The sequence below is a fragment of the Protomyctophum parallelum genome, assembly GCF_964188405.1.
Source record: "Protomyctophum parallelum genome assembly, chromosome: 21".
Classification (NCBI taxonomy): Eukaryota; Metazoa; Chordata; class Actinopteri; order Myctophiformes; family Myctophidae; genus Protomyctophum; species Protomyctophum parallelum.
In genome coordinates, this window is record NC_139713.1 from 20,258,840 (window position 1) to 20,270,193 (window position 11,354).

At 43.1% G+C, this 11,354-nt stretch overlaps 1 protein-coding gene across 1 annotated transcript in view; it reads left to right on the forward strand.

Annotated features, from left to right (window-relative positions):
* epha5 (EPH receptor A5) overlaps positions 1–11,354 on the forward strand; it is a gene marked incomplete at its 3' end in the record, with an annotated part of 104,892 nt that overhangs the window by 68,552 nt on the left and 24,986 nt on the right. The window contains exons 6-9 of the mRNA XM_083793285.1: positions 4,868–4,992; positions 8,280–8,369; positions 8,580–8,649; positions 9,178–9,280. Of these exons, the coding sequence (XP_083649411.1) occupies positions 4,868–4,992; positions 8,280–8,369; positions 8,580–8,649; positions 9,178–9,280 (388 nt within the window). The remainder of the gene's footprint in view (positions 1–4,867; positions 4,993–8,279; positions 8,370–8,579; positions 8,650–9,177; positions 9,281–11,354) is intronic.

Below are 11,354 nucleotides of genomic sequence, written 5' to 3' on the forward strand. Positions count from 1 at the left end.
ATCTAATAACATTCTGTTAACATTCTGGCCTGTTTGATAGGTCCAGGGTGAATGTAGCTTGAATTCCTCGTAAAAATACACTGCAGGCATTAAATGTCTGCAGTGTAGTAGAGACTAGAGATATATATCTTTAGTAGAGATATAGATCATGGATGCAGTTTGCGGCTTAGTAGGAGCTAACATTGTTTTTGCTCCCACAGAACACAGACCACAGTCACAGAACACAGTGGGGTGAAACACATCATTATTTGATCAGGCTTAAAATGGCCAAAGCTAGCTTGGAGATCTGTTCTGTTTCGACAAGCAACACCATCACCGTGTGATGTATTACAAAACGGTCATGATGCTCTAGGTGAGAATGAAATGGGTGAGCCCGGACAGTAAAATGTCATATAAGCATGATGGCACAGAGGAAGAACCAGGGGCCATATTACAGAAACTGTATATCTTAATCACATATAGCCCTAGGATACTTCGTCATGCGATGAATCGCGTAAACGATCCGACTTATTGTATTGAGACAAATAAAGGTGGAAAGCTTGGAATTTGAAGACAGATTGGGTGTCGGGCTGTTGGCAAAAAGATGACAGTTTGATCTCAAGCGGTGTTGTGATCTGCTGCTAATGCTCTACATGGCAGCATGACTGCCGATCTGGCGCTATTAACAACTCCTTATCGCTGACATGTACCACAAAACAGTGTCTACAAGTGTCACTAATAATAAGTTGTTTACAAACCTCTCTCTCTCTCCCTCTCTCGCCTAAAGACTAATAAAACAGCCGGTTGAAGGACTGTATGGATTTGGCTGATGGCTCAGACAGATAGAGGCTTTTGAGAGGCTTAAGTTCCATCCTGTGATAGCATCGACTCTTATCTTGTTACTCTGGACACCTGCATTCGTCCGCTGAACAGTTTTTCACAATGATTTTCCTGTATGATGAGGCGGGACATGGCACAGGTCCAGATCGATGGGGAGGGGGGGGGGGAAAGAGTCTCACAAAAGGTTATTGGAAGAGACTTACTGTCTGTGTGCGTGTCAGTGTGTGCGTGTGTGTGCGTGGGCAAGTTTATAATTGGGCTTCCATGTTTTCGAGCTCTTGATTTGTTAATTAGTAGGAACAACACCCCGGACGCAAATGGAATCGTCTCAATAAGACGTGTGAACACACCACCGTTACCGTTAATAAACCAGGAAGTGTTGCTGTCTCATGATGGCATTCTTACACACATCCATCCACACATTTAGTCTTTCTGGCCCCCTCTCTCTCTCTCTCTCTCTCTCTCTCTCTGTCTCTCTCTCTCTCTCTCTCTCTGAAAACCAATTTATCCTAAACGGAAAACAATATTGGGTACCAGTGATAAACTATGACAAATAAAACATTTAAATATTTCTCGTCCCTTTAACAACATATTATGGACCTGCTGTTTGTGTGGTATCTGTATTTCCCCCAAATGAAATCAATACCATTTACCGAAAATTTTCTCATGAGGATGTTTGATAAATGGAAGGTGTCTGATTCATACAGGTCTCGTTCTTGTAGGAAATTCTATTTACCTTGACTAACACTGGGTGCTGAATCCATCCACTTTGCGCTCTTGTCTGTCTGTCTGTCTCTTTTCCACTTCCAAAGCCCTCCATGTCATCTGTCTTCTATCGCACCCTTCTCCTCTCTCCATCATGTCCGCCTCCATTTCTCAATTCTCTTGGTTCGCCTCGCTCTCTTCCACGCCTACAATCACTCATCAGACTGGTGTTAGACACTATGGGCCCTGTCTTGAGTGAGAGGCACTAAATCCATAATTTGAGGATTTAGCATTGCATAAAAGAGGTGTTCCCCCGTAAAAAAAAGCTATCTTGTACCCCAGCTAAATCCCTAAAACACCTCCGCTACCCGTTACATTATGCATAGGTGTGGTTTGGGGCGTTACAATAATGAAACCAATCACCGTGCTACATGCCATTGCCTTTAACCCATTTTGGGCGGGAACCCCTTTTTTGTGTTAGCATTATGTTATGCTTTAGCTATAGAAAAATAGCAGATCTACAAGCTCATAGTGCGCCACCGAGTGGCGCGCTACGAGCTTGTAGGTCTGCTATTTTTGAAAAATCGAAGAACCACTGACATAGAAACAGCTTTTTCAGAAAACTGTCAGGATGTAGAAGACATTTTTAGAATCTGATCTCAGGTACAAGACTGCGCAATCCATTACCCATTATCCACCGTGCAAGGTTGCCTTACACTATGGCCCATGGAAGTACCGTGCCTCGCAGCCTTGGAATACATTTATGTTTGATACAGAGGGTTGTTTTGTGTGTCCAGTAGCTTATATCTATCATCCACTCCGCGACCAACACAGTCTCAATCGCAATAAAGCAGGGACTTCGTGCTGCCCGCTCTCTCTCTCTCTCTCTCTCTCTCTCTCTCTCTCCGTGCTTTCTCCATTCTCGACTGTCACTTTTCACACTGCAAGCTACTTTTAATTAAAAAAAAATCACACCCTTGTGAAGTGAGGGGCACTCTTATCATCGTACATCATCATGCATCATCTCATACTGGCCAATCAGAATGCCTGTTGTCACAAATTTCATTTTCGTCATGTTTGGCGGACGTTTGACCTAATTTGGCAATGGCAAATATGAGACGTGTGGGGTCAGAAGCTTTATTTAGGAGGGGCTAGCGCCCCTCAAAAAAGGATAGGAAGGACATTGTTGTATATATCCACTGGAGTGAATGTTTTTACGCCATTACGACAGCAATACATTTGGCTTTTCTGTACCTCTCTTTAGTCTCGAGTCACTTTGATATTAATCAAACGCAGAGGAGGGCAGGGGTTGAGCAGATGGAAAGGCTTATTAAGCAGACGGAGAGGAAACCATGCAATGCACCAAGCTGCTCAAGCGTTAAGTGTCTTGATCAGGAAAACTTCAACATGCAGTCATGGGAGGACCTGGGGATCATTGGCTGCTCCACCTCCTGAGCCACTGCCGCTTAAGAAATACAGTTTGTGCCGAGGTCACTGGTCTGGGTTTCAATCCTATACCAGTGTCCTAACCGTCTGTAATACTCTGTATGGATATAAAAGAGGACTTGAGAACGGATCACTTCACAAAGAGGAATAGGTGAAGAGAGCAGCAAGGCAACTCTTCGTTGTGTGTGTGTGTGTGTGTGTGTGTGTGTGTGTGTGTGTGTGTGTGTGTGTGTGTGTGTGTGTGTGTGTGTGTGTGTGTGTGTGTGTGTGTGTGTGTGTGTGTGTGTGTGTGTGTGTGTGTGTGTGTGTGCGTGTGCGTGCGTGCGTGCGTGCGGGATTCTGTCTGTCTCGTGTTTCGGGCTTTTAAGATGATGGTGATTACAGGGCTGTGTGCAGCCTGTCCACTCAGGATACTGTTACTCTGTTTGTAGCACTGATCTATTCCCCCATGAGCTCTGCTGAGACTATTGAAATCTAAACGGTGTGTGGGTCTCTCTCTCTTTCTCTCTCTCTCACACACACACACAGTGTCACACACACAACAGATGTGCATAATCATACTCCATGCACATACCTACAATAAATGTGTGCATTTGTGTACATGCTTTCATGAACATAGAGACACACATTCACGAACACTCATGCAGGAACATAATTATAGTCAGGAAAGGACACACACTCGCGTACGTGCGCGCACATACAGTACTGTACTGTTTGTATGTGAGGTATTAGGTTGTCGCCTTAGGGAGCGTTTTCGCTGGTTAAAAGCTCTTTATATGACAGAGAGTCTCCAACTGGTCCTCTGGGAGACGCACCAGCGGTTCGGGTTACGTCAAGATGGCCCGATGATGGATGCACACTCATTAATTTGACAGCGAGGCGATGCCAACCTGTCCTCGCTACACAGTACAATCCTCAATGTCCATTTAACTCTGTGAGTGTAACGCTGTTGACCAAGTGTTTAGTCAGTTGTTTTCCTCTCTCTTGATTTAGTTCGTCCTCTTGTCGTCCTCCTCTGGATGTCGCCGGTCCATTATGCCGTCCTACAAAAGGAAAGGCACTGTGAGAGAGAGTCGGACATTGATAAGAAAGCTATGCTAAAACATGAGTCCTATACTACAGGACCCTCTTTGACGTTATAGAATGACTGCTGCGCTGCCTGTGCATATTGTGTGCACGGCTATCACAGTTTTGCCAGCAGTCTCTAATTTAAGCGCAGCAAAGATTATCCGAGTATTGCTTTTATTGTCCCTTCTCAATGTTTTTGGTTGGGGTTGGGGACCCCCGGAAATGCTTTGGCCATGTCTCGCGACCCCCCGCCCCCCGCTCCCCCTCCCCGCCAATGCAAACTGACTGAAAAAATGACCTTAATAGAAAATATATCATAAATTAATACTGAAATCAGATATAATCATTAAGGAAAGTTTACGCATGTACTCTTTGTACTATGTAAACTCTTTTCCATTTTCCAGCCATTCAGTTGCATTTTTTTTTCCTTTTTATAATTTGGGGACCCCCCAAAATAATTTGGGGTACGCAACCATTTGTATGGTACGCAACCATTTGTATGGTACGCAACCATTTGTATGGTACGCAACCATTGCGGTTGAAAATGAAATGCAGAAAAATATTTTAGGTTTACTGGCTGGATTTAGGTAATCCCCTTCTGTGTACTAATCACAGTTTATTGTGGGGTTACATCTCAATGAAATGGAATGAATGAAATGGAATGAAAATAAGGATTGCCCTGGCTTGCATCACACTTTTACATTATTACTGGGATTTCACTCTGTGCCAGGTTGTTTGCTTACTGTCGAAATCTCTTTTGTGTGCGTTTGTGTGCTTGTGTGTGTGTGTGTGTGTGTGTGTGCATGTGTGTGTTTGTGTGTGTGTGCAGCCCCCTCGCCAGTCAGCGTGGTGAGGAAAGGTCACGTGGGGAAGAACAGCATCGCCGTTTCATGGGCGGAACCTGACAGACCCAACGGCATCATCCTGGAGTATGAGATCAAGTACTTTGAAAAGGTAAAAGAATACTTCATTCCTCTCCGCTATCTCAGTTATTTTTATGTCACGTCTCTATTTGCGAGCGCTTAGCCCCTTTCATCGACGTCTTGTCTTGACACCACCACCTCGTGCAGCGATGAGATGTGTGTTGATGAGTTGCATATTGCGTGTACGTCAGGCTGCCAAGATTAAAGATACACGCATTTGGAAAGACTGTTCTTGAGGTGTTGTACGTAGACATAATGGTAAGGAGAAAGACAACAGTGGTGAGAGGGATGGGCTGCATTTGGACCAACATGCTCTACCTTACGGATTGTTTGAAAATGTGTTTCATCCATTAAAATAAGTCCCAGATTGGCTGCCTCAACAACACGATTATAAGTTTTTGTATTTCGTCCTTTTGAATATCAGATTTTTAAAAGATACCAAACGACCAGATAACCACCGTATGTCGGTGGTATAAGATTGTTATGATATTGGGGAAACAATTCAAGCCCAGTCACACAAAACAAAGAAGGCCTTTGATAAGCTCGGAGACCAACATCTAAAGAGCTGTGTGGGTGTGGCAGCTTATTGTGTTACTTACTACCATACACGACTCAGTTAACAGATAGATATACTGCACCTTGAAGGAAACACCAAAAAGTGGTTCCCGCCCCAAAATGGGTTAAGATTAGAGCCATGCTGTGTTGAAACTACTGTACAAGGAGGACTAACGAAAGGTCCTCGTATCACTTCAAAGCTGCATTAAAATGTTCCCCACAGCCGAGCATTATGTAGCAGCGTGTGGCCCGGGTATTTATCATTATCATACAACTGTCACACAGGTCGCATCAGGACACAATTAAAAATAAATACAGGTCTCTAACACATTTTAGAGACAGATTAATAAAAATAAGCCCTAAGCACGGCTTGCACGCACACGCACGCACACACACACACACGCAACACACACCCATAGGGAAGCTTGGTGGTGGAACGTGTGCCTATACAGCAGATAGCGAAGTCCATACTGTGTTAAGCAATAAAGCCCAATTTATAGCATATCTATAAGCTCTAGATTTGCAATTCTGTAGATCAGGTATTTTTCAGGTTTTTTCCATAAACTAAGCATTTAAGAAGAAACAGACAGGGTTTAGTCAGATTTCAAGACACACTCACTAGTCTATCCTAGGGCAGCAGAGTAGGACGATGTTGAAATCGGGGTTCGGGGTGGAAAGGACGGTATGGAAAAACCCTTACGGTTATGTAACATCTGCCAGCCCAGACAAAAGGCTGCAGAATACTAAACTAAACTAAATGTGGTGAGGTCATGAGAACAAAATGATGTAACAGTGACAGCTTAACTCACTGTCTACCTGCTGTAACTAAACACTGGCTCAATTAACTCAAAAATAATAGAAGTCTGCACTCTGTAACTTTGCAAAAAAAAGCTCCCATACCAGTCGAGGCTTTATTGTAGATTAACGTTTTTTGAAGTGTTTTTTTCTATATGTGATCAATGAACTGCCTTGCTCAAAGGGACAGCGCAGTGTCTTTCCCACATTTAACGTGTGTAAAGAAATACTTCCATAAGGATTTCTTTTTGTATTTATAGTATAAATAATACTTCTTCTACATGTATAAGTGTCATTTAGAACCTATTTTCATCTTCAACTAGACATCAGGGCTCCAACATAGGCACACATTGAGTGTATCGGTTACTTTGTTTCACTTCTTGAATTCTCCGTCCAGTAAATGGGGAGATATGGGTGAGATCACGGGGCAGAAAATACAGTTTTTGATCTGGCGTTAATGCTGCTCTTTTTTAACCCAGGCCGGAGTATTTAAGCTCAGCGGTGTAATGCTTCTCCCATATCTCCTCTCCTCTCCTCTCCTCTCCTCTCCTCTCCTCTCCTCTCCTCTCCTCTCCTCTCCTCTCCTCTCCTCTCCTCTCCTCTCCTCTCCTCTCCTCTCCTCTCCTCTCCTCTCCTCTCCTCTCCTCTCCTCTCCTCTCCTCTCCTCTCCTCTCCTCTCCTCTCCTCTCCTCTCCTCTCCTCTCCTCTCCTCTCCTCTCCTCTCCTCTCCTCTCCTCTCCTCTCCTCTCCTCTCCTCTCCTCTTCCTCTCCTCTCCTCTCCTCTCCTCTTTCATTCCCTCTTGTTCGTTCTCCGTTCTCTTTGTGTCCTGGAAGGTCAGATGGGTGGTATACAGGAGAGTTGTGGTCAGTGGTTAGCTAATGGCTTTAGGCTAATGGAGGGGGCATTTAGCAGTGTCTCAACCTCATGCGGTTGGAGTTGGCGAAACTGATCCTTAGACACACGCATGTGCGCACGCACGTGTGAGTGCACACACACACACACACCTCGTAAATACATTCACTTTGTCTTATTCATTTGTTAATACACACAAACGCATGTGCGCACATATATATTCACACGAAGACAAATATGAAATATCTCTTCAACACACTTTTTTGTATAGCTTTGGCAGATACAGGCTTTAAGAAAAAGATTCAAAGAGCCTATCACTGATCTGCATGCTACTCAGTCCTTTTCTTATTCCGTATATAATACAGAGACACAGTTTGCAGAATGACTGCAGAAACACTGTCAGGTAAACTAATTGTCATGATAGTGTAAACTCCATGCACATTCTCTATTACTCTGTCAACAGTGCAGCGTTTATTGATTGTGCTTACTGACTTCTGTAGAATGTATTAAATTAATGAATAATGAATGTACAGTACAGTACATACGTGCGTGCGTGCGTGCCTGCGCGTGTGTGCGTGCGTGAGCGTTTTGATGAATGGATGCTGCTCCAGTGTTCGGTGAAGTCTGGAATCCATTGGCAATCTCTCATGGAATGTATCTTCCTGTCTGTTTCTACCGCTCAATTCAGTATTTTAAATGTTCTATGGAAAACTATGAAAACTACTATCAATACAGTGAATTGTTTCTCTGTCTACCCCACCCTGCATGCTTAATATTTTGCTTTCACCCCACCTCTCTCTCTGTCTCACTCTCATTTTTGTACTGTACAGTTATATACAGTCTCATTTAGAGATACAGTGCCATTGACAATGCAAGCAAATCGGCTAACCAATCACATACATTCAGTTGTCATCTTACATGACCATGGTGAAAAGATGAGTTTTTTAAACATTGTATCATGGTTTAAAGATAATAACACAATTCATTCATGAAGAATATTTTTTTTATTTTATTGGATGATGTACGACGCCCCTCACTTCACACGGGTGTGATTTTTTAATTTTGGTTCAACATCACTCTCTCTCTCTCTCTCTCTCTCTCTCTCTCCTCTGCAGGAGCAGGACTCCAGTTACACCATCATCAAATCCACAAAGACAGAGATGGTGGTGGACAGCTTGAAGTCTTCCTCAGCTTATATCTTCCAGGTCAGAAAACGGAGGGAAATATATTTATATTCGGCTGTCTGCACCAATTGTGTTTTCAAAATATCTACTGTCGTCTGTCTGTCTGTCTGTCTGTCATATGAGATCATTTGAAACATTATCTAAGTTTTGTTTTACAGTAATAATGGTCATAGTGCAGCACTATTTACTATTATACTGTTATACTATTATACTGTTATTTACATATTCCAGGTAAGGGCGAGGACTTCAGCGGGATACGGAGCCTTCAGTCGACGGTTCGAGTTCCAAACAAGCCCTTACTGTAAGTACAACCTGAGAGAGAGAGAGATACAGTAGATAGATATAGATAGATAACCCTATCGCAATAGCAAATGTCGCTGATCCGCCCCTCAGTCATCACTGAACAATAATGTACCGTAATCTGGACAGAGACATAGAACACTGAAATGGAAACAACATCACTTTAGCAGTGGTTTTGTCCACTCTGAATTTATCTTTCAAGAAGCCCAAGGACGCTTTCCAATACAGAAAAATAAACAAACAAATGAATTGCCAAAAGCCTGAGTAACCAGTGCAGACTTCCAAAGTCCATTGTTGGTGTCTGGTGTCTCTCCAAGGCAAGAGAGTTCCAAAGGGCAGGGGCTGCCACATAGAAGGCTCTATCGCCGAGGGTCCGCTTTTTGACGATGATGATGATGATGTTTTGTCTTTACCTGTATGTCGTGTTGCATGCTACTATTTCTTAGGTGTCGAAACGTGCTGTGAAAACAAATATCCCTCTGAATATTGTGTATTCTCTATCTAACCTCTTCATATTTTAACTCAACAGTAGCTGCCTCCAGCGAGCGCACCCAGGTGTCCGTCGTAGCGGTTTCTATTACATTGGCGCTGGTCTTGATGGCATTGGTTGCTGGATTTCTGCTTAGCGGACGGTAGGACGCACACACACACACACACACACACGTGCGTGCACACATGTGCGCACACACACTCATGCACGCACAGTCGCACCGAGCGCACATGGATTGCAGTGTCACAATAACGAGACACTCCCTTTGCATCACTCTGGTACATAGTTTGGAACGATGAATTACAATTACTAGTCCTTACCCGTTGTGAGATATTTGCCCCCCCCCTTGTGGCCGTGAAGGGTACTGCGCCTGGGTGCGTTTGTAATTGACTAATAAATTAATTAATAATCATTAATGTGTCAAATCGAAAAAAGGGCTTCGTTACGCCCTCCATATGCATATGGTCAATGCCTGTGTGAAAAAAAGTGGGAGTGATTGGTGCAGGCAGTAAGGAGTTACGGCACTGTTTCTGACAGACACACACACACACACTCAGACATTGTTAGAATTATAGTATGATGATGATGATAGCACTTCAAAGCAATCCTGATGCGATAAAAACATTAGCATTAAGGCTTGTTTTTGTTTTCCCACCCACAATTTGAGAACTGCTATTTTTGGTTGATGCCCTCTTCTCGTGCCTGCGTGCGCGCGCGGGTGTGTGTGTGTGTGTGTGTGTGTGTGTGAGCGTGTGTGTGTGCGCATGCGCATGTTTCATTTCATTAGTATGTGTTGTTGTGAACAAATTTCATAGTTATCTGCCCCTTAGATTTGTGTGATATCGTGTGTGCAAGGGGATCTTGCGTGTAATTGGAAATGGTGGCGTTGGAGTGACACAAGATAAGAAGAAATGCAGTGGGTTCATCAGAATTAGTAGGGTTCATCCAGGTTCATCCTGTCTTGTTTGGACCTAAAGTGTTGAACGGATGGGACAGAACAACAATACTATCCTTAACCCATTTAGACCTTAGGACGATTCTACAAATGCCTTCTAAATCCTGACAGTTTCTGTCAGTCGTTCTCAAACATGTCAAGGACGCCCAAAAAAATATATAATTGGCCGCCGAGCCCCATCTGAAAATAAGTTGTTCCAGGGACCCCCCAGAAGCAAAGATTTGAGTTAAAAACGTTTGCTCTGAAAGAATATATATTCAAAGATTTGCGCCACATTTTCAAAAAAATTCAAAAATAGCAGATCTACAAGCTCGTAGCGTGGCACTCTGTGCCGTGCTATGAGCTTGTAGATCTGCTATTTTTCAATAGCTAAAGTATAACATGATAATTTCCACCGGTTCAGTTCTTTTTGGTTCTTAGTCCATGAGCCAGAGCTCCAAAATTGGAACGTTATGAATTGAGTTGGCAAAACTATACCTACAGTATTTAAAAAAATGTATAGGAGTAAATTATATATGATATCCCTTCCACAGTAGTAGCTTTTTCATATTTTCAATTTTCTTTGCATATTTTCCTATTTGCCTCATTTGCATAGTTAAAATTTGTAATACAATAAATCGTTGTCGTGGTTTTGCCCACTCAATTCAGAATGAACGTACGTTCCAATTTTGGAGCTCAGGCTCCTGGACTAAGAACCAAAAATAACTGAACTGGCTCCCATTGGGAACCAATGGGTGGGAAAGGGGTCAGTGAGTCACTAGAGGGTCTCAACAGAGGGTCCATTCCCTTTGTCTAGTCATTATGCTGTAGTGTACACACTACACACGACACAGTCATCAGTCGGCAAACAAAAGCCTTGAGCCTGCCCTGAACCACACTGACCGGCAGTCCCCTGATTCAGGTCACATTGTTCAGTGTACCGATGCCTCACTGTGCTGTTGAAATAAAATTAAAACGCATCACAAATCCATTGAGAAATACACACTTACAATTTGTATTATGTCGCTTTTCTAGCAGCTAGAAAACACATATTAATAAGTATTACAAGTGTTCATTGTGTACCCGGGTGTTCTGCCTCGCAGTAATCCATAAAGGCATGCCGTATACAGTATGGGTACACAAACACAATGTCAGACTTTAATAAGCCTTCCTTTGACTCTTTGATTCAACTCTCTCGTCTTTGGGGAGTCCGGGTCATGTGGTTGACAATGTTCTATCATATTTGTCTTTTTATTATTTAATTTAGTTATTTCGGGGTCTT